This window comes from Phyllobates terribilis, unplaced genomic scaffold, assembly GCF_046119375.1.
Source record: "Phyllobates terribilis strain yellow unplaced genomic scaffold, ASM4611937v1 Scaffold_5__5_contigs__length_657084704, whole genome shotgun sequence".
Lineage (NCBI taxonomy): Eukaryota > Metazoa > Chordata > Amphibia > Anura > Dendrobatidae > Phyllobates > Phyllobates terribilis.
Genome location: NW_027362765.1, coordinates 227,099,089 through 227,123,279, shown reverse-complemented (window position 1 = coordinate 227,123,279; position 24,191 = coordinate 227,099,089). Strand labels below are relative to the sequence as shown.

Below are 24,191 nucleotides of genomic sequence, written 5' to 3'. Positions count from 1 at the left end.
CCCTATAACTGTATAGCAGACTCTCTCCTTTCTAATGGGAACATGTCGTACCTTGATACTGTGGCCCTGCTCCATGTGTCTTTAAATTCTTAGTGGTGTTTTTACTAAAACTGGTCAGCCGTTGGACTCACAGCATACCATATAATTGTATAGCAGACCTTCTCCTTTCTAATGTGAACATGTCGTACCTTGTTACTGTTGCCCTGCTCCGTGTGTCTTTAAATTCTTAGTGGGGTTTTTCCTAAACTTGTCAGCCGTTGGACTCACTGCATACCCTATAACTGTATAGCAGACTCTCTCCTTTCTAATGGGAACATGTCGTACCTTCTTACTGTAGCCCTGCTCTGTGTGTCTTTATATTCTTAGTGGGGTTTTTCCTAAAATTGTCAGCCGTTGGACTCACTGCATACCCTACAACTGTATAGCAGACCCTCTCCTTTCTAATGGGAACATGTTGTACCTTGTTACTGTGGCTCTGCTCCGTGTGTCTTTAAATTCTTAGTGGTGTTTTTACTAAAATTGGTCAGCCGTTGGACTCACTGCATACCCTATAACTGTATAGCAGATCCTCTGCTTTCTAATGGGAACATGTCGTACTTGTTACTGTGGCCCTGCTCTGTGTGTCTTTAAATTCTTAGTGGTGTTTTTACTAAAATTGTCAGTCGTTGGACTCACTGCATACCCTATAACTGTATAGCAGACTCTCTCCTTTCTAATGGGAACATGTTGTACCTTGTTACTGTGGCCCTGCTCCATGTGTCTTTAAATTCTTAGTGGTGTTTTAACTAAAATTGGTCAGCCGTTGGACTCACTAAATACCCTATAACTGTATAGCAGACTCTCTCCTTTCTAATGGGAACATGTCTTACTTTGTTACTGTGGCCCTGCTCTGTGTGTCTTTAAATTCTAAGTAGGGTTTTTCCTAAAATTGTCAGCCGTTGGACTCACTGCATACCCTATAACTGTATAGCAGACACTCTCCTTTCTAATGGGAACATGTCGTACCTTGTTACTGTGGCCCTGCTCCATGTGTCTTTAAATTCTTAGTGGTGTTTTTACTAAAATTGGTCAGCCGTTGGACTCACTGCATACCCTATAACTGTATAGCAGACCCTCTCCTTTCTAATGGGAACATCTCGTACCTTGTTACTGTGGCCCTGCTCTGTGTGTCTTTAAATTCTTAGTGGTGTTTTTACTAAAATTGGTCAGCCGTTGGACTCACTGCATACCCTATAACTGTAGAGCAGATCCTCTCCTTTCTAATGGGAACATGTCGTACTTGTTACTGTGGCCCTGCTCTGTGTGTCTTTAAATTCTTAGTGGGGTTTTTCCTCAAATTGTCAGCCGTTGGACTCACTGCATACCCTATAACTGTATAGCGGACCCTCTCCTTTCTAATGGGAACATGTTGTACCTTGTTACTGTGGCCGTGCTCCATGTGTCTTTAAATTCTTAGTGGTGTTTTTACTAAAATTGGTCAGCCGTTGGACTCACTGAATACCCTATAACTGTATAGCAGACACTCTCCTTTCTAATGGGAACATGTCGTACCTTGTTACTGTGGCCCTGCTCCATGTGTCTTTAAATTCTTAGTGGTGTTTTTACTAAAATTGTCAGTCGTTGGACTCACTACATACCCTATAACTGTATAGCAGACTCTCTCCTTTCTAATGGGAACATGTCGTACCTTGTTACTGTGGCCCTGCTCTGTGTGTCTTTAAATTCTTAGTGGTGTTTTTACTAAAATTGTCAGCCGTTGGACTCACTGCATACCCTATAACTGTATAGCAGACCCTCTCCTTTCTAATGGGAACATGTCTTACTTTGTTACTGTGGCCCTGCTTTGTGTGTCTTTAAATTCTTAGTAGGGTTTTTCCTAAAATTGTCAGCCGTTGGACTCACTGCATACCCTATAACTGTATAGCAGACCCTCTCCTTTCTAATGGGAACATGTCGTACCTTGTTACTGTGGCCCTGCTCTGTGTGTCTTTAAATTCTTAGTGGTGTTTTTACTAAAATTGGTCAGCCGTTGGACTCACTGCATACTCTATAACTGTATAGCAGACCCTCTCCTTTCTAATGGGAACATGTCGTACCTTGTTACTGTGGCCCTGCTCCATGTGTCTTTAAATTCTTAGTGGTGTTTTTACTAAAATTGTCAGTCGTTGGACTCACTACATACCCTATAACTGTATAGCAGACTCTCTCCTTTCTAATGGGAACATGTCGTACCTTGTTACTGTGGCCCTGCTCTGTGTGTCTTTAAATTCTTAGTGGTGTTTTTACTAAAATTGTCAGCCGTTGGACTCACTGCATACCCTATAACTGTATAGCAGACCCTCTCCTTTCTAATGGGAACATGTCTTACTTTGTTACTGTGGCCCTGCTTTGTGTGTCTTTAAATTCTTAGTAGGGTTTTTCCTAAAATTGTCAGCCGTTGGACTCACTGCATACCCTATAACTGTATAGCAGACCCTCTCCTTTCTAATGGGAACATGTCGTACCTTGTTACTGTGGCCCTGCTCCATGTGTCTTTAAATTCTTAGTGGTGTTTTTCCTAAAATTGGTCAGCCGTTGGACTCACTGCATACCCTATAACTGTATAGCAGACCCTCTCCTTTCTAATGGGAACATGTCGCACCTTGTTACTGTGGCCCTGCTCTGTGTGTCTTTAAATTCTTAGTGGTGTTTTTACTAAAATTGGTCAGCCGTTGGACTCACTGCATACCCTATAACTGTAGAGCAGATCCTCTCCTTTCTAATGGGAACATGTCGTACTTGTTACTGTGGCCCTGCTCTGTGTGTCTTTAAATTCTTAGTGGGATTTTTCCTAAAATTGTCAGCCGTTGGACTCACTAAATACCCTATAACTGTATAGCAGACTCTCTCCTTCCTAAAGGGAACATGTCTTACTTTGTTACTGTGGCCCTGCTCTGTGTGTCTTTAAATTCTTAGTAGGGTTTTTCCTAAAATTGTCAGCCGTTGGACTCACTGCATACCCTATAACTGTATAGCAGACCCTCTCCTTTCTAATGGGAACATGTCGTACCTTGTTACTGTGGCCCTGCTCCATGTGTCTTTAAATTCTTAGTTGTGTTTTTACTAAAATTGGTCAGCCGTTTGACTCACTGCAAATGTGTCACCCTACCTGGATGCCACAAGTGTAATAAAGCTGTGTCTGAGAGCAAGGGGGAGGTTCTCTGGTCAGGGGAACATTAGCATGCAATGCCTCCTGTCTCAGGCCAGTAGGGGGAGCAGGCTGCCCCTATAAAAGCTGGTACTGGGGACAGGGTTAGAGAGAACTGGATTGCCTGTCTCAGCTTTGAGACGTGTCCCAGAGTGGAGCAGGGACAGAAAATTGATTGCACCTAAGAGGAAGTGTGGCAGGAGGAGAGCCACAAGCCAGAGACAAGAGGCGAAGAGAGCCTGTCTTGGCAGAGAAAAGACTTAACTTTACCAGACTTTGGTGTCTGAGGCTGGAAGGATTCCACATCCCCCAGCAGAGAACCAGTCCGCAAGGGACTGTACATTCCTTGGCCTAAGAAGCCTATTGGCCCTGCCACAACCGAAGGGACCAGTAAAGCCGTACAAGGCTGGGAGCAGAAAGGAACCCACGTTGCAGGCCATACAGGCGAGACAGCACGGAAAGCTCGGAAACGTGGGCTGTTACTCTATAAGGAGGGGATAGCCAGAAGGAGCGCAGAAAGCACGGTAGGCCTACACCCTCACCCTGACCAGGGCCAATTTCCCCGTTGATCTCAGACATCCAGGTCCCCTCCTAGCTGGGACTGTTTATAGGTCAGTTTACCTGTTTCAGTAAAGACCCTGGACTGCAACCTGTTGTCTGTGTGCTCCTTGCTCCTCCAGCACTACCATCACTCCCACCATCCACTATACTGCCCTGGGGCCGCACTCTTCCCGTGGGGAGTCACACTACCATAGCTGCACACCTCATCAGCCCCAGCGGTCTGCATGCAGCGGCGGTTCCTAATAACCGCAATCCACGGGTGGCGTAGTCGGACATAATCAATATAACGGACTACCACTGGCCTGACCACCCTGAGCCACGGAACCGGGTTGCCACTACTACTCCCATCGCTCCCTATTGCCCGGATCCGAGTGCCTCACGGCCCAGGGGGCGAGTCAGCTTTGGCGTAGTCGGCAGGATTTCGTGCCCGCAACCACCGGGTACTGCGTGCCTGAAAAAGACTGTTGTAAACTTACCTGTGGAGAAGTTTCCCGCCATCCGGAGCCGATTCCCGCCATCAGACGCCATCTTGGACCTTTTCCCGCCGTCTTCTGCCGTCTTCCCGCCATCTGCAGCTGTTTCCCGCCATCGGACGCCATCTCCAGGACGCCGCGCGGGAAGAAGAGGGGCGTGGACGCCGAAAGCGCGCGAGACCCGAAGCTCCGCCCCACGCACCGACGCTGCGCAAGGTCCTGGAAGGGAGAGAGAGCGTCGGAAGGTAGGCCACGCTTAACTAGGGGGGAGGAAGATGTCGGACACAGAGGCGCCCACTACCACCAACGCAGCTGCAGCAGCGGTGATGCCCTTTTTCTTGCCCTACATCCCTGGAGCGGCCTGGCTGCCCAAATACTCAGGGGAGCCCCATGCCCTAACTGACTTCAAGGAAAGACTGTATAGTTTGTTCCAAGTTTACCCCCTGACAGAGGAACAGAAGGTCAGCATATTGACAGGGCAGTTAACTGGCGCAGCCCAAAGGGAGGTAAAATCATGGCCCATTGAGGAGAAAGGGACTGTGAAGGGTATTCTGGCCCGGCTGCGGGGTACCTTTGACACACGTACCTCCGCTGAAATTAAAATGAGGTTCTATGGGTGTAAGCAGCGGGCACAGGACAGCATCAGAGACTATGCCCTAAATCTGCAGGAAGCCTTGAGGGCTATTCAACAAACTGACCCTGGCAGTGTGCAGGAAACCGATAAGCTGCTAACAGAACAATTCATAGAGGGTCTGCTGTCCAGCGCCCACAGGGCCCAGCTGCGCCTCATGTTCTTCCAAAACCCCGACCTGACCTTTGCCCAATTTAAGGACAGGGCCATAAGGGTGCTCCGTGAATCTGCAACCAGTGGCGCTATAAACCCCCGGCGCCGTGCTATCACCTACCACCAGGAGGCGGCGCCCTCCTCTATGGACTCCGTGGAGGCTGATGCACAGGCCCTGAACCAAGCCCCGTCGAAAGGCCTGCACCACCAAGTCCAGGAGCTGACCAGGAGCGTCGCGGCGTTGACCAGGACCGTCCAGGCGTTGCAAGTGGACCCGTCAAGACCCATCAAGCTGGCTTCAAGTCCGGAGGATGTCCCGTGGCGTCGACAGAGGAGGATCCCGTCGTTCCGAGGGAGGCCCACAGACCGCTACGCAGAAGATGGACAGCCCATTTGCCGTCGATGCAACCAACCCGGACACATTTCCAGGTACTGTAATTTAAACGGGTCCAACCTGGGGCAGAGGGCCGTCCCCCAGGCATAAGATCACCAGGCCCTTATAACTGGCGTGATAAGTACGTTGGGGGGCGCCCGGTTTTACCCGTGGTGCTGGACGGTATCCCCATGAGCGCCTTGCTGGATACTGGGTCGCAAGTAACCACAATCCCTTATGTACTTTTTAAGCAGTATTGGACTGATGCTGATATCACACGGTATCCAGACAGTAACTTGAGCATCATCGCCAGTAATGGCTTACCCGTGCCGCAGATGGGGTTCAAGGAGATGACCATTAAAATTGGTAAAGTTGAACTGCCGGCACAGGGAGTGATTATTGTGGACATTGACCATCATGAAAGTCACCCTAAAATAACTGTGGGTACTAACATAATTGAAAATTGTCTTTCAGAGGTAATTGTAATTCTACAACAGGTGGCGGTGAATGCTAGTTCCAGCCAACAGAGAGTCCTCAACAAGGAGATAAAAGCCCTGATGAGACGGCAGCAGGTAGAACTGTCTGGTGGTGAGATCGGTAGCGTAAGACTGAGTGACCCATTCCCCAATTCCATGCCTCCCAAAAGTGAAATGATGATCTGGTGTCGGACTGCAATCGGGTTGAGAGATAGAGACTACCAAGCCATGGTAGAACCCGTGTACTCAGACAGCAGGCCCACCATTTTGACAGCCCGGGGGGTGGTTGATGTCCGTCATGGGAGGGTGCCCGTCCGCATCCTCAACATTGGGGAGAGGGAAGTACACTTACCCAGGTACGCTACACTCGCCAAACTGTTTGTCGTCGAACACAAAGCTATCAGGGCCGTGGAACCCTTGCCTCCATCTCCTCAGGCGGAGGGTAATGGCTCCCAGAAACAAAAGGAGGACTGGTGCCAGAAACTCCACGTGGGCGCTGACTCCACTCCCCTGCACCAAAAACAAGGAGTCTACCGGGTGGTACGGGAGTACGAGAGAGTCTTTAGTAAGCACCCGCTAGACTTCGGCAGAGTAAAAGGGATAGAACACCACATCCCCACAGGGAGCCATCCACCAATAAAAGAGAGGCACAGACCTGTACCCCCTGCACATTATCAGAACGCCAAGGGCATGCTAAGGGAGATGAAAGAAGCTGGGGTCATTAGAGACAGCTGTAGCCCCTGGGCAGCCCCCTTGGTTCTGGTCAAAAAGAAAGACGGCACCATGAGAATGTGCGTGGACTATAGACAAATCAACCGTATCACCCACAAAGACGCATATCCGCTGCCTAGAATAGAAGAGTCTTTAGCCGCACTAAAATCTGCTAACTTCTTTTCTACTTTGGACCTTACTAGCGGGTACTGGCAGGTTCCTGTTGCAGAGGCTGACCAGGAGAAGACCGCCTTCACCACCCCGATGGGACTGAGTGAGTTCAACTGTATGCCTTTCGGGCTCTGCAACGCACCAGGGACCTTCCAGCGGCTGATGGAATGCTGTCTAGGGCACTGAAACTTCGAGACGGTCCTCCTTTACCTGGACGACGTGATCGTCTATTCGAAGACCTACGAGGACCACCTAAAGCACCTGGCCGAGGTGTTCGAAGCCCTGGCAGGCTATGGCCTGAAGGTGAAACCATCGAAGTGTCACCTGCTGAAACCAAAGGTCCAGTACCTAGGGCACGTGGTAAGCGCGGAAGGAGTGGCCCCCGACCCTGACAAGGTCACGGCAATCAAGAGCTGGCCAAGCCCCTCGAACATCAAAGAGGTGAGACAGTTTCTCGGGTTGGTAGGCTACTACAGAAGGTCCATCCCCGGGTTCACTAAGATGGCAGCTCCTATGCAGGACCTCCTGATCGGACAGTCCAAGTCCAGAAGTCAAAAGCCACCCTTCAAGTGGGATAAACCGGAAGAGGAGTCATTCCGCCAGCTAAAGTTGGCCCTCACTGGGGATGAGATCCTGGCCTACCCTGATTATGGCCAGCCTTTCATTCTCCACACAGATGCCAGTAATGTGGGACTGGGAGCCGTACTGTCCCAAAACCAACAGGGCAGAGAACGGGTGATCGCATACGCCAGCCGGAAGCTGAGGCCCACCGAGAGGAACCCGGAGAATTACAGCTCCTTCAAGCTAGAATTCTTGGCGGTGGTGTGGGCCGTGACGGAACACTTCAAGCATTACCTGGCCTCCGCAAAGTTCACCGTGTACACGGACAACAACCCGTTGACACACCTGGACAATGCAAGACTGGGTGCCCTGGAACAGTGGTGGATGGCCCGTCTCTCCAACTATGACTTCGTGATCAAGTACTGGGCAGGCAAAACCAACGCCAACGCGGACGCCCTATCAAGGATGCCTCACTTACCTGAAGGTGACGAAGACCCAGAAGAGCTGGAAGAGGTAGAACTCCCCGCGTTTAGCCGGTATGGAGCCGCTCAACACTCTCACCGCGTGAAGGAGGAGGATCTAACAACTGTGATGATGAATCCCCTACCTCACCACAGCTGGGCCGAAACCCAAGATAGTGACCCTGCTGTCCGCCTGGTGAAAGATCTGCTGACCCGGGAAGACGCCCGCCTAGATCCAGATGCCCCAGAGGAAGCCAAGCAGCTATGGAAGGAGAAGAGCAAGCTGTCCCTCTACGAAGGCAAGTTGTGCAGAAGGATTGTCAACCACCGGACGCACGAGCTGACCTGGCAAGTCGTGGTCCCAAGGCGAGATGCAGCTATGGTCCTGGGAGCTTACCATGACAGAGCAGGACACTTCGGTTGGAAGAAACTGGAGTTCCTACTAAGAGGAAGGTTCTTTTGGGTCGGCATGAGAGGAGCAGTAGAAAAGTGGTGCAGAGACTGGCCCTTGTCACCTGAGGAGGAAGGACCGCACCAGCCAGAGACACCCTTGAGGCCCATCGACACCACGCAGCCTCTTGAGCTGGTAGCTCTGGACCACGTCAAATTGGCTCCAAGCCGGTCTGGATACATCTATGCCCTGACAATCGTGGACCACTATTCCCGTTTTCTAGTGGTGGTCCCGGTAAAGGACTTGACAGTCCAAACAGCGGCCAGAGCCTTCCAACAATACTTCTGCCGTCCTCATGGGTATCCGGAACAGGTCCTGACAGACCAGGGTCCAGCGTTCGAGGCTGAAATCTTCCAGGAGTTCTGCAACCTCTATGGCTGTAAGAAGATTCGGACAACGCCTTACCACCCCCAAACCAACGGGATGTGTGAGAAGATGAACAATATAGTCATTGATCTCCTGAAGACGTTGCCCCTGGAGGAACGCAGCCTGTGGCCAGAAAAACTGCCGGACCTGGTAGACATGTACAACAATATCCCGGTGAACGCTACAAACTGCACCCCGGCTTACCTGATGCGAGCCAGACCGGGTAAGCTGCCCGTAGACCTGGAGATGGGAGTCCTATTACCTGAGGACACCTCCCCGGATGCGGACTGGGATACGGAAAGGCAACTGCAGTACAAGAAGGTACAGGAGAGTGTGGAGAAGAGCCTGGCCCAGGTGAGAGAGAAGCAAGAAAGACTCTTCAATCAACACGCCGCTGCTAGTCCCCTAGAACCTGGTGAGCAAGTCCTAAAGCGAAAAAGAAGGCTACATAAGTTGGACGACCAGTGGGAAAGGGAACCCTACACCGTACTGCAGTCTGACCACGACAACCCAAAGGTGTGCGTAATCACCAAGGACGGAGGAGAAACCACTAGTGTCGTCTCCAGAGACCACCTCAAAAGGTGCCCCGAGCAACTCCGTAGTGCAGAAGAGGATCAGAGTGACCTTGAACCCGCAGAGGACAAGGAAGAAATGATCAGCACCGTTCTCGGAGAGTTCCCTCAGTCCTGGACTCGCATAAATGATGCCATAGTGGTACCCGTCCTGCATTTCCTGCAACCGGCACAGCAACAACCAACACCAGAGCCGGAAGGTGAAGAGGAGCAAGCGGTTCCAGAGGCAGAAGAGCCTGTTCCAGCAGCCCAGGAGAGTCAACCCTCTGCTGACAGTGAGCCTGCCATGCCTGCGGTAAGCCAAAGAACCCGCAGACAGCTGCCTGCCTTACCTGTACACCCAGCTGGTAGCTGTACCCCTAACGCTAGTGGGGAAAGCCAGGTTGGTCCACCACCAGACAGTGGGCTAAGGAGGTCAACCAGGAGCACAAAGGGACAGATACCCGCTCGCTGGAGAATATAGAGTGTACTAAAATTGTAAATAACCCTGTTGCCAAATGTTGAATAGTTTGCCAAGTTACCTGCATGTTTATTAATAGTGTGTTTCAGTCTCTTGCAGCAACCGTACGGACTCATAGGTTATGGACTTTTTATAACCGGGACCTGGTATGGACTGCGTTCGGAGCCTAACCAAGGAATGAACTAAGACTGTAAAGGACTTGGGGTAGGACAGACCCCCACCTGGTTAAGGCTTCCCGTTGTTTTGGTGATATGGACACCCGGTCACAGACCACACTGTGACCTAAAGAACTCAATTTGTGCGCCGTCTGTCTATTAATGTTTTATTGTTGTGCATATTGTCTTTGTTTCTTGTTTAGTCCCGGAGTACTAAATTTCACTAGGGGGGAATGTGTCACCCTACCTGGATGCCACAAGTGTAATAAAGCTGTGTCTGAGAGCGAGGGGGAGGTTCTCTGGTCAGGGGAACATTAGCATGCAATGCCTCCTGTCTCAGGCCAGTAGGGGGAGCAGGCTGCCCCTATAAAAGCTGGTACTGGGGACAGGGTTAGAGAGAACTGGATTGCCTGTCTCAGCTTTGAGACGTGTCCCAGAGTGGAGCAGGGACAGAAAGTTGATTGCACCTAAGAGGAAGTGTGGCAGGAGGAGAGCCACAAGCCAGAGACAAGAGGCGAAGAGAGCCTGTCTTGGCAGAGAAAAGACTTAACTTTACCAGACTTTGGTGTCTGAGGCTGGAAGGATTCCACATCCCCCAGCAGAGAACCAGTCCGCAAGGGACTGTACATTCCTTGGCCTAAGAAGCCTGGAGGCCCTGCCACAACCGAAGGGACCAGTAAAGCCGTACAAGGCTGGGAGCAGAAAGGAACCCACGTCGCAGGCCATACAGGCGAGACAGCACGGAAAGCTCGGAAACGTGGGCTGTTACTCTATAAGGAGGGGATAGCCAGAAGGAGCGCAGAAAGCACGGTAGGCCTACACCCTCACCCTGACCAGGGCCAATTTCCCCGTTGCTCTCAGACATCCAGGTCCCCTCCTAGCTGGGACTGTTTATGGGTCAGTTTACCTGTTTCAGTAAAGACCCTGGACTGCAACCTGTTGTCTGTGTGCTCCTTGCTCCTCCAGCATTACCATCACTCCCACCATCCACTATACTGCCCTGGGGCCGCACTCTTCCCGTGGGGAGTCAAACTACCATAGCTGCACACCTCATCAGCCCCAGCGGTCTGCATGCAGCGGCGGTTCCTAATAGCCGCAATCCACGGGTGGCGTAGTCGGACATAATCAATATAACGGACTACCACTGGCCTGACCACCCTGAGCCACGGAACCGGGTTGCCACTACTACTCCCATCGCTCCCTATTGCCCGGATCCGAGTGCCCCACGGCCCAGGGGGCGAGTCACATACCCTATAACTGTATAGCAGACCCTCTCCTTTCTAATGGGAACATGTCGCACCTTGTTACTGTGGCCCTGCTCTGTGTGTCTTTAAATTCTTAGTGGTGTTTTTACTAAAATTGGTCAGCCGTTGGACTCACTGAATACCCTATAACTGTATAGCAGATCCTCTCCTTTCTAATGGGAACATGTCGTACTTGTTACTGTGGCCCTGCTCTGTGTGTCTTTAAATTCTTAGTGGGGTTTTTCCTAAAATTGTCAGCCATTGGACTCACTGCATACCCTATAACTGTATAGCGGACCCTCTCCTTTCTAATGGGAACATGTTGTACCTTTTTACTGTGGCCCTGCTCCATGTGTCTTTAAATTCTTAGTGTTGTTTTTACTAAAATTGGTCAGCCGTTGGACTCACTGAATACCCTATAACTGTATAGCAGACCCTCTCCTTTCTAATGGGAACATGTCGTACCTTGTTATTGTAGCTCTGCTCCATGTGTCTTTAAATTCTTAGTGGTGTTTTTACTAAAATTGTCAGCCTTTGGACTCACTACATACCCTATAACTGTATAGCAGACTGTCTCCTTTCTAATGGGAACATGTTGTACCTTGTTACTGTGGCCCTGCTCCATATGTCTTTAAATTCTTAATGGTGTTTTTACTAAAATTGTCAGTCGTTGGACTCACTACATACCCTATAACTGTATAGCAGATTCTCTCCTTTCTAATGGGAACATGTCGTACCTTGTTACTGTTGCCCTGCTCTGTGTGTCTTTAAATTCTTAGTGGTGTTTTTACTAAAATTGGTCAGCCGTTGGACTCACTGCATACCCTATAACTGTATAGCAGACCCTCTCCTTTCTAATGGGAACATGTCGTACCTTGTTATTGTGGCCCTGCTCCATGTGTCTTTAAATTCTAAGTGGTGTTTTTACTAAAATTGGTCAGCCTTTGGACTCACTGCATACCCTATAACTGTATAGCAGACTCTCTCCTTTCTAATGGGAACATGTCTTACTTTGTTACTGTGGCCCTGCTCTGTGTGTCTTTAAATTCTTAGTAGGGTTTTTCCTAAAATTGTCAGCCGTTGGACTCACAGCATACCCTATAACTGTATAGCAGACCCTCTCCTTTCTAATGGGAACATGTCGTACCTTGTTACTGTGGCCCTGCTCCATGTGTCTTTAAATTCTTAGTGGTGATTTTACTAAAATTGGTCAGCCGTTGGACTCACTGCATACCCTATAACTGTATAGCAGACCCTCTCCTTTCTAATGGGAACATGTCGCACCTTGTTACTGTAGCCCTGCTCTGTGTGTCTTTAAATTCTTAGTGGTGTTTTTACTAAAATTGGTCAGCCGTTGGACTCACTGCATACCCTATAACTGTATAGCAGATCCTCTCCTTTCTAATGGGAACATGTCGTACTTGTTACTGTGGCCCTGCTCTACGTGTCTTTAAATTCTTAGTGGGGTTTTTCCTAAAATTGTCAGCCGTTGGACTCACTAAATACCCTATAACTGTATAGCAGACTCAATCCTTTCTAATGGGAACATGTCTTACTTTGTTACTGTGGCCCTGCTCTGTGTGTCTTTAAATTCTTAGTAGGGTTTTTCCTTAAATTGTCAGCCGTTGGACTCACTGCATACCCTATAACTGTATAGCAGACCGTCTCCTTTCTAATGGGAACATGTTGCACCTTGTTACTGTCGCCCTGCTATGTGTGTCTTTAAATTCTTAGTGGTGTTTTTACTAAAATTGGTCAGCCGTTGGACTCACTGCATACCCTATAACTGTATAGCAGACCCTCTCCTTTCTAATGGGAACATGTCGTACCTTGTTATTGTGGCCCTGCTCCATGTGTCTTTAAATTCTAAGTGGTGTTTTTACTAAAATTGGTCAGCCTTTGGACTCACTGCATACCCTATAACTGTATAGCAGACCCTCTCCTTTCTAATTGGAACATGTCGTACCTTGTTACTGTGGCCCTGCTCTGTGTGTCTTTAAATTTTTAGTGGGGTTTTTCCTAAACTAGTCAGCCGTTGGACTCACTGCATACCCTATAACTGTTTAGCAGACTCTCTGCTTTCTAATGGGAACATGTCGTACCTTGTTACTGTGGCCCTGCTCTGTGTGTCTTTAATTTCTTAGTGGGGTTTTTCCTAAAATTGTCAGCCGTTGGACTCACAGCATGCCCTATAACTGTATAGCAGACCCTCTCCTTTCTAATGGGAACATGTCGTACCTTGTTACTGTGGCCCTGCTCTATGTGTCTTTAAATTGTTAGTGGGGTTTTCCCAAATTTTGACAGTCCTTGCAGTCACCTCATGGGCATTACCACTATAGGAGACCCGCTCCTTTATAATGGGAACATTTTTTTTACTGAGACCCTCCTCTATGTCTCTTCAAAGGGGTATTGGGTTGCGTCCAAATTTTTGGCAGCCCTTTCAGTCACTGGATATGCAATAACAGTATAGGAGACCCATTTGTTAATAATGGGAACAACAAAGCATAGCCGGCTGATGGCTCTCTAACAATAGCTAGGGCCGACTGCTGGCCTTTAAAGAATAGTAAGGACCGTCTGATGTCCCTATAAAAATAGGCTTTATGACTTTCAGAGTCCCTCCATCATAAATAAACATGATGTGTCTGATGATGTGTCACACACCATATTGCCAGATAAAGTTGTAAAAAGTTAAAATGACATTTCCCGGTGAATGCATTTGTCTTAAAAAATAACGTAAAAATACCTAAACAATAGGATCTTTCTTTAGTATAAAAAACAGCGTCACAAATTTAACAACAATGTAATCACATTGTTCAGCTCATGCACCTCCTCCTCCATCTCCGAAATAACCACATCAGTCACAAGCTGACAGCACTGCAGCACTGCCTTGGCTAAGCGGCAACAGGCTGTGCTGAAAATAACATGCTTAATGCTTAATTGACAAACCGCCCAGCGCTGCAGAGTTGTTGAAAGCTGTAAGACAGCAGCCTGATCTGTGGCTCTCACCGCTGAACATACTGCCAGGCATGGTCGTGTGTGACAATGGGCGGAACCTGGTGACGGAGAAATGACAGCCGGGATAGATACGGTTTCCTTCTATGCCAGTCCTTTCACCGAGCTAAAGAATATGGCTGTGGTGAAATACAACTCCCACTGAGAAGCTGTTTCATATTGAAAATCATTGTGCCCACCAGAGGATTTGATTCTGTGGACTAACCTTTCTCTCCCGCTCAAGAGCCCCATAGCAGCTGCAAAGTTAGCGCTATCATGAACTCTCCTGAGGTAGAAGCCAAGGCACACCAGAGGATTCTCTGGTGGGACCGTCCACCCCTGCCAAGAAGCAGTCCTGGCTAAGAAAAGTGTGTGGAAAGGTTCCCGGACACTCTATGGCTGCTTTTTTACTGAGGAGGAAACACATGCAAACACGGGGAGAACATACAAAGTCCTTGCAGATGTTGTCCTTGCTGGGATTTGAACCCAGGATCCCAGAGCTGCAAGATCCAATGTGCTGCTGTTCACCCTCTAATAGCTAACAGGCTGGAGAAACTTGCACCTACTGCCACTCTATTTTCAGGTCCTTTGTGAGAAAATGTATTTGGGCAGACACTCAGTCTGCCAAATAAAATTCCTTAGAAGGAAATTGGGGATGGCTTCGCTATTGGTACTGGGGGGCAGTGCTAATACCATAGTGTCATACCATTGTTTGCTGGAAATATTCCAGGCTGGTAGGAGGCAAGCAAATTCCCACAGAAAAGTACCAGCAGTAATGTTCAGGCCACATTTCAAGTGCAGGCAGCTTTAGATGACTTCCTGGGAGAAATGACATGCAGGGTAGATACGGTTTCCCTCTATGCCAGTCCTTTCACCGAGCTAAATACAACTGTCAGCAAAAAAAGTTGTGGACTGGCTCCGTACTGTCCTTGGCCACATTCACCTATCCACGTGTTTGTGGTTAGGCGGTCCTTCCCAGTAAGTGCACTGGGGAGGGCATGGGTAATGTTGTGGGACCCGTGCTTGTGGAAGGTGGAGGCGATACCAGGAAATATAGTGGCGGCTGGGGACCGAGTATGGACACCCGGCTGCCGCCGGCATGAGGTTATAAAAAGCTTCCACCTCCACGAGCCTAAAAGGCCACATTTCAAATGCAAGCAGCTGTCAAAAATTTGGCAGTATAGTATTGCAGCCTGTGGGTGGGTGGCTGGCTGCCTGCATACTTGCGCTTGCATTCCAAGGAATGGGGTAGGGACAACTGAACGCTGCAGTGGGACAAGGACGTGGACGGTGATTGTTGCAAGTCTGCAATGACAGGTTCATGGCGGGAGGCATCTTCGCATGCGCAAAGGATCACTTATGTTGGGCACACTTTTAGGCAGTGACCTGGGAGTCAGAGATGCTTCCAGAGGTCTTCCCCATGCTGTTCCCATGACTTTTCAGCACTGTATGCATGTGTCTGATGATGTGTTACACACCACATGGCCAGATAAGGTTGTAAAATGTTAAAATGAAATTTTCTGGTCAATGCATTTGTCTTGGTTGAAAGCAATGCAAAAGTGCAAAAACGCATCAAAAACGCAACGTGTGAACAAAGCCCAAGCTGTGGAGGAGTATTTTTGGTTTTGTTTTTTTTTGGCCTTCTATACAAGTCATTACCCTGGAAAGGATGTTCCTTAACATATTTCCCAGGAAAATCCATTTTGGTTTCGTTTTGGTATGTTTTATTGTGAGTCCGTAAAAGTGGCATAATACCTCTGACAACGTTGTTGACAGAAGTGACCTGGGAGTCAGAAATGCTTCCAGGGATCTTCCCCATGCTGTCCCCATGTCATTTGAGCACTGTTCCCATCGATTGGGGCAATTTTTAGGCCCTCTGAAGGCAGCCGGGGGGAGCCGCCTGAAAAATGCTCGAGTTTCCCATAGACTTACTGTACATTGATCTCGTTGCTCGGGTCGAGCACCCGAGTATTCCAACTTGCTTGACCCGAGCAACGAGTACCCGAGCATGTTAGTGCTTGCTTATCACTATTCATAACCATATATTTGCTGATGGGTTGCCTTTAAAAAGTCAAATGATAATCCCAGCAATTGTCTAAGGCAATTATGTGACATATATGTAACACATGTAATAGGTGAATGCGATGTAAATGTATTTTTTTTATATTTTTACTTGGAATAGATTTTTTATGTGGTGGAGTCGGGAATTTCATTTATCTGGGACAACCCAAAGTTCACATGTACTTGTTGTGTATAACTGGATATGTATTCTTATCTGTCCAAAGATCCCTAACAATAGCTAGATCATAAAATGATTCAATATTTTATAAGATGTAGATCTCACCATTATTTAATGCTTCTTTAGACACTCGAAGAACAGCACCATTTTTTCCTCCGGCAGCACTACTAAGACTATGAGCCTGGATAAGCAATATACATATGAAGCCAACGCGCCACAGTTTGAACATCTTTGGATCAATTTACCTGACAAAATAAAAAATAATGTTAATGCCTGGAATGACATATCTATTTTCAGATGTGCTGACCTTTACTTTTCTGAAAATTTTGTTACAGAGTTGAGATTCTCTATATAGAAACTCAATACATTATATTTATAGGTTATATGTTCCCTCTCTTGATGGGGCCTTATGTTTTCTTATTCTTATTAGAATACCCTCTGCAAGCTGCAAGTCATCTCGTGAGGTCCCTGACAGTCTTTGTTTGGCTACGGCCCCACTATCAGTATTTGGTCAGTATTTTTTCTCAGGAGTGGGAACCAAGACCAGGAGTGGGTGATAAATGCAGAATTGGTGACTTGTTTCTATTATACCTTTTCCCTGATTGTTCCTCACCTGGTTTTGGTTCACACTCCTGAGAAAAAATACTGAGCGAATACTGACCAAATACTGATAGTGGGGCCATGGCCTTTACTTCAGCTACAGAGTCATGTACCATACAACTGTGTGACCACTACATCAAGTCATAGGCATCAGTGTTGTTGCTGCCATGGACAACACATTACTGCTGCCAACCTATGTGATTAGAAAGTGCAGGGGACCAATGAGCTGCAGCACTGGAGAAGCGGGAATTAATGAGGTTCTCTAGAGCAAAATAATTGTACTCAAATGTGCTAAAATTAGTAAATTATACGAGCCTACTCATTGTCTCAAAGGTGCCCCAGTGTTCAGCTAGAAGATACATTCTGGCAGGTCCTTCTCAGGTTTGTGTCCAGTACAGTACAGTATTTCTAGTGTCAGCATGTGGTCATGGCTGTGCGTGAAGGAGGCTACCTGCTTATTTTGATGGTACACCAGCTCCTTTTTCTTTCTATGCATTAGCCATGACAGAGAAAGAGGCTGGTTTCTGCCAGGACCTGGGACCAGAGGTTATAGCTAAAGATCGGGCTACTTTTGAGACATGGAGTATACTAATAAATAATATACTTGTACCTTACAAATGTAACTACTAGTAAGCTTTTTTAAATTTAATTATTGATCAGCCATTGAAAATGCCCACATTTTTGTAATATATTCTATTATCCTGACATCTATACATTTGCATCCTTGGTTGTGTAGCTTTATGTACTGGGCAGCATGCTAATGAGTTTATGTGTTGAATAGGTTTAACATTAAGGCAACTTGGTACAAGCAAAACATATACCTGTGCTATGTAGACTGGATGCATTGTGTCATAGTGGCTAAACTATATTACCATATCCTATTAGCTATATGCTTGGTTGCTTTTATAACACTGAGCACCAATTAATAGCGGGTATGTGTATACCTGCCAATGGAATTGGTGTATTGTCATATATTATTGAACCTGCATGCATTGAACATAGGCTATGTCTAATGCAGAGTTGCTATAATCTTAATAGCTAATTTCAATATCTGAACTGACACATTGTCTCAGAATATTATATAACATAGATATTTTGACTTTTGAAGGCCATGTATCTATTTGTAATAGATGATATTTTCAATCGAGGCCTTTTTTTTCTCTGTATATACACACACTTTTTGTTTTTTTGATTTTTGTTTTTTCACTGTCTGTGGGGTATCACCTTTTTATATTATGAAATATTGAATAGTGCGTTCAGGAATATCGATGTGGAGCGGGGGTTCCATATCGCAACATTAGGGTGTCAGGTAGGATGACTGACAGGGATCTCTTAGGGAATTGTTTGTCCCATTTACCATCTACATATTTATTATTTTTGGATGTGCGTAACCTTGGATGACCCTGATTGATTATACCTGTAAAATATTTTTGGAAGATTTCTTTGAGAGTTGTACTTTTAAATATACTAATAAAAGTTAATTTTTAGGGGTCTATTTTCATTTTGGTTCCTATGATATTGAGGCTCTGTGATTTATTTGTATTTGATTTTCTTTCAGTTTCCTTACCACCATGGCTTACAGAGCCACCAATACAACTAGACATTTGAGTCATGTCCTCAATCTTTTCTGATACATGGTTCATTTCACCCAGTAAGTCAACTTGAAGAAGTTCTTGTTGTGAAATGTGGTCTTTATACATCCAAATGCTGTGGCTTAGGGGACTAAGGGATGGAAAAGGTAGAGAGGTCATTGATGGAATTGAAAGGTTGCAAAGTAAGAATAAATGTTACAGCAGCAGAAGTGGACAATTGTGCAGAACACTGACGGTGTCACTGTCATAGGTAACATCATTCTGATGTGTCTGAAACAATCGATGTGCCATTTAGTCCATTACGCCCTGCCTCCCTTTCCCCCACTTATAATCTTGTTATAAGCAACAGAGGGCAATTATGACATTTATTTGGCAGTACTTTTGCCTGGACAAATGGTGCTAATGTTGGTATTTATAATGTTACTTGCAGCTGCCACTTTTTCTGTTACCACTGTTACCATACTTTTTGCAACACTATGACTAACAATTGTTAATATTTTCAACCCCAGTTATTGCTCTATTGCCAACAAGGACATAACTAGAAATACTAGGTGGGTAGACATCCAAAAGTCAAATGCCGCAACCGGCCGCAGTATTGGTGTTTTGCTTATGGATATCATAATTAATTAGTAAAATAGAAGTTAGAAGTGTATCAAGAAGTCACGCATATGTCTGGATTTCTTTTTACACTTTTGTTGCTATTATTTTAGCACAATTATCCCTCCTCCAACAGCAGTTACATATTCAAAAAGCCTAATGCAGGAAAAGGTCCCACAGCATTGGTGTGGCGTTTATGGGTGTCATATTTGACTCCTAAAACTGGTGTGCATAAAAATAGTCACTGTTATATGTCTGAATTTTTTAAAACATTTTTAGCAATTTTTTTAAAAGTATTATCTCTCCCTTCCTTTAAAGCACATAGTAAGGTATTCAGCATATACAAACAGGTATCCAGCATCCCCCCAAAAAACTCTTATTTACTTAAGATCATTATTTATTGGTATGCTCTAAAATTAGAAGTAGCTAAAAAACAAAGGAAAACACTTAGCCAATAAAAGTTTTTTGGGGCGGATGTTGGCTACCTGTTTGGATATACTGAATTGCTTCACCTAGTGTCAGGATTCTTGTTGTCCTTCTACAGTTTGACCACTAGTGGCTGCTATTGTTCACCTTAATAATTGTGCTGCAATTTCCCTCCTTACCACTGGAGGATGCTGTTGTGTTCTGCAATTGCTCTTTACTAAGATGGCAGATTCTTAACCTGTGGAATTCATCTTGTTTCCTGTTTGAGCCTACTTAAACGGGTTGTCTGGTCAAAACCATGAATTGCTTAAGAATTCCCCCAGCGCGCGCACTGTGTGCTGCAGGGATTTGCTGGCTTCAGACCCTTGAATAGAGGGCATGTATGAGTTATACATACCCCCAGCCAGTGGGTGCGGCCTCGCTCTCGTTACACATGTATGTAGCGAGGCGGCGCCCTCTGGTTGGCCACCTTGGTTGAACTCCGTTGCGTACTCACTGCGCATGCGGTGACCTGTTTTGCTGGCAATACACTGACTCATTCTATTGCTGGCAAATGAACAGAGCAGTCACATCCTATGTTGCCGCTCTGTTCATGGAATCTTTGTGGTACACTCGTTATTTGGACGTCGGAAAGATAAGGATGAGGTTGGTTAATTATTTTATTTTTATTACTGGAGATCGTTGTCTTCAGCTGGAATGGGTAAGGATTGTGAAGGCGACTGTGGTCTGTGCTCTTAGGAACCTTGAGTAATGAAGAAATTATTTTGTAACCTTGGCCAGATATGTGCCTTGCCACAATTCTGTCTGTGAACTCATGATTCTCATTTGGTCTGACATGCACTGTGAGCTGTGAGGTCTTATATAGACAGGTGTGTGCCTTTCCAAATCAAGTCCTATCAGTTTAATTAAACACAGCTGGACTCCACTGAAGAAGTGGAACCATCTCAAGTAGGATCACAAGGAAATGGACAGCATGAGACTTAAATATGAGTGTCTGAGCAAAGGGTCTGAATACTTATGACCATGTGATATTTCAGTTTTTCTTTTTTAATAAATTTGCAAAAATGTCTACATTTCTGTTTTTTCAGTCAAGATGGGGTGCAGAGTGTACTTTAACCCCTTTACAACCCAAGGTGGTTAGCACGTTAATGACCAGGCCAATTTTTACAATTCTGACCACTGTCACTTTATGAGGTAATTACTCTGGAACGCTTCAACAGATCCCCCTGATTCTGAGACTGTTTTTCGTGACATATTGTACTTCATGATTGTGGTAAAATTTATTCGATATCACTTGCGTTTATTTGTGAAAAAAATGGAAATTTGATGAAAATTTTGAAAATTTTGCAATTTTCAAAATTTTAATTTTTATGCCCTTAAATCAGAGAGATATGCCCTTAAATCAGACTTATCTAGATGGTGGTGAGCACCTTGAACCCCCAGGTGCTTCACAGAAGTTTATAACATGGAGCCATAAAAATAAAATTTTCACATTTTTCCCACAACAATGTTTTTCAGCTCCTACTTTTGCATTTTCATAAGGGTAACAGAAGAAATTGCACTATGCAGTTTGTTGTGCAATTTCCCCTGAGTTAGCAGATACCCCATATGTGGGGGAAAACCATTGTTTGGGCTCGCGGCAGGGTTTGGAAGGGAAGGAGCGCCATTTGACTTTTTGATTGTAAAATTTGCTTGAATAATTAACAGACGCCTTGTTGCATTTGGGGAGCCCCTGATGTGCCTAAACACTGGAAACCCCCCACAAGTGACACAATTTTGGAAACTAGACCCCTCAGGGAACTTATCTAGATGTGTTGTGAGCACCTTGAACCCCCAAGTCCTTTACAGAAGTTTATAACATGGAGCCGTGAAAATAAAAAAATCAAACTTTTTCCACAAAAATGATGATTTAGCCCCAATTTTTTTATTTTCATAAGGGTAAGAGGACAAAATGGACCCAAAAAACTTGTGCAATTTCTCCTGAGTATGCCAATACCCCATATGTGGGGAAAATACAGTGTTCAGAAGGGAAGGAGCACTGTGTGACTTTTTGAACGCAAAATCGGCTGGAATCGAGAGCGGACGCCATGTCGCGTTTGGAGAGCCCCTGATGTGCCTAAATAGTTGAAACCCCCCACAAGTGACCCCATTTTGGAAACTACACCCCTCAATGATTTTATCAAGGGGTATAGTGAACATTTTGAACCCAGAGGTACGACACAGAATTTGATGACATTAGGTCATCATATTGAATAAGTTGTCATTAGTCTTGAACGCAAGTGCTCACGACTTGAGTTTGCATCGGGTACTCAGGCATGCACCATGTATCGCGCGTGCTCAAGTGACATGCTCACGTCCCCGCCCGGCATGTTTCACCGTTATTAGACACCCCAAAAAAAAACATGAGGGGATCGCTCATGCATGGCAGGCAATCCCCGCAAGGTTTTTTTGGCCGTGAAGCATATGGGGCGGAGACTCGAGCATGTCATTTGAGCACCCGTGATACTCAGTGCATACCCGAGCACCCGATGCAAACTCAAGTAGCGAGCACTTGCGCTCAACACTAGTCGCCATATCGTCATTTTTTTTTTTTACTTTTGAAAAAAATCCCAACCCTAACCCCAACTCTAACCCTACCCTAGCCCAACTCTGACCCCAACCCTAACATTAGCACAACCCTAACCCCAAGCCCAGCCCTAGCGTTTATTTTTTTCGCCGTTCCTCGTGCGGTATAAGTGATTAAAATACTTTATTCTTCGGGTCGGTGCGATTACAGAGATACCATAATGATATCGGGTTTTTATGATTGACAGCTGTCACACACTAAAAGACACATATTTTGTAAAATCTAGTTTTTGCATCGCCATATTTTGAGAGCTATAATTTTTCCATATTTTGGCTGACAGAGTCATGTGACAGCTTGTTTTTTTGCGTGATGAGTTGACGTTTTTATTGGTGCCATTTTTAGGCACGTGACTTTTTTGATCGCTTTCTATTCCAGCTTTTGGGAGGCAGAATAAACAAAAAACAATAATTCAGGAATTGTTTATTTTTTAATTTTTTTATTATACTCCGCGTGTGGTAAAATTGATAAGGTAGCTTTATTCTTCGGGTCAGTACATTTACAGTTGTACCACATTTATATTATTTTTCTTTTTTTTTGGCGCTTTTACACAATAAAAGCTATTTTATAGAAAAAAAATATTTTTTTGCATCGCTTTATTCTGAGAGCTATAACTTTTTGATTTTTCGGATGATGGAGCTTTATGGCAGCTTGTTTTTTGCAGGACAATATGGCGTTTTCAGTGGTACCATTTTTATTTCTATTCGTCTTTTTGATTGCGTGTTATTCCATTTTTTGTTTGGTGGTATGATGATAAAGCATTGTTTTTTGCTTCGTTTTTTATTTTTATTTTTACCGTATTCACTGAAGGGGTTAACTAGTAGGACAATTTTATAGGTCAGGTCTTTCTGGATGCAGCGATACCAAATATGCGCACTTTTATTGTTTTTTTTTTTTTTTCATAATAATATTTATTGATGGGTACATTATATTTTTATTTTTGGTGGATTATTTTTTTATTTTTTTTAATATTTTTACAATTTTATTTACTTTTCTTTTCACTTTCTGAGAGTTTTTTTTACGTTTTTACTTTGTCCCACTATGGGACTTTCACATTTTTTTATTGTGATCGCCTGCATAGCATAGGGATGGAGCACCATCCCTGTGCCATGCAGGCAGTCAGCGCTGCACAGTGAGAAGATTGTTTGGTCATGCACTGTGCATGACCAAAAAATCTTCCTGCTTCTCTGGTGACCCGGATGTTGTCATGACGACATCAGGTTGTCATGGCAACACCCGGGAAGCCGCGGCAGACAGCGCTGGAGGCCAGAAGAGGAGGTGAGTACACCGATCACCTCCCCTTAGCCACCGCAATGCTGCGATCAACTTCGATCACAGCATTGCGGGGGTTAATGTGCCGGGAGCGGTGCGGTACCGCTCCCTGCACATAGTACCGGGTGTGACAATCAGCTGACACCAGGCGGCGATCGCGCCTGCACAGCCAGTCTGCGCGCGCGATCGCGATGACGTACTAATACGGGTCAGGCTCTTAAGTCCCTGGGCACAGACGCGTATTAGTACGTCATGGGCTTTAATGGGGTTAATGAGAAAAAATGAACTTTTTAGAATTTACAAAATGGCTGCAATGAAACAAAGAGTGAAAAATTGAAAGTGGTCTGAATACTTTCCGCACCCACTGTACCGTGCATTAGCCATGCTTGGACTGATTGGCACGGACGTCTGCATGAGCCTTTATTCACAAACTACTAGTCTCCTCTTCTTCACCCCTGTAGTTGTACAACTCACATTGTCTGAAGTATTTTTCCAATGTTTTAGGGCTTTTTTTCTGATTTCTATGTCTGAGTTGTGAGCTCTTAATTAAGTTCTCCCGCTATCCAAAATCACCCTAAAATTACTGCATTGCCTGCTTTGGGTTTACAGGTAATATAGGCTGTGATTTTCCCTCCTGATTGTCTGTGTTATTTGACGTGATGTTTTAGCTGCAAGCTATTATAGGTCATGTGAGTTATCTCTGGCTGATGCAGTCTTTTTCTTTCTGCAAAATGACAGTGGGAATATTTTTTTAACCGGTTCCCGACCGCCCACTGTACATAAACGTCGGCGCTTGCTGGGCACTGTGCAGCGCCGACGTTTAAAAACGGTGGGTGGTCCCGCAG

The 24,191-nt window shown here is 45.8% G+C and overlaps 1 protein-coding gene across 1 annotated transcript in view; it reads right to left on the bottom strand.

Annotated features, from left to right (window-relative positions):
- The window catches only part of LOC141271069 (BPI fold-containing family B member 4-like), a 122,528-nt gene extending 105,989 nt beyond the window's left edge, over positions 1 to 16,539 (bottom strand). Inside the window, exon 1 of the mRNA XM_073681171.1 lies at positions 16,342 to 16,539. Coding sequence (XP_073537272.1) covers positions 16,342 to 16,465 — 124 coding nt within the window. The 5' untranslated portion in view covers positions 16,466 to 16,539. The remainder of the gene's footprint in view (positions 1 to 16,341) is intronic.
- Positions 16,540 to 24,191: the final 7,652 nt, after the last annotated feature.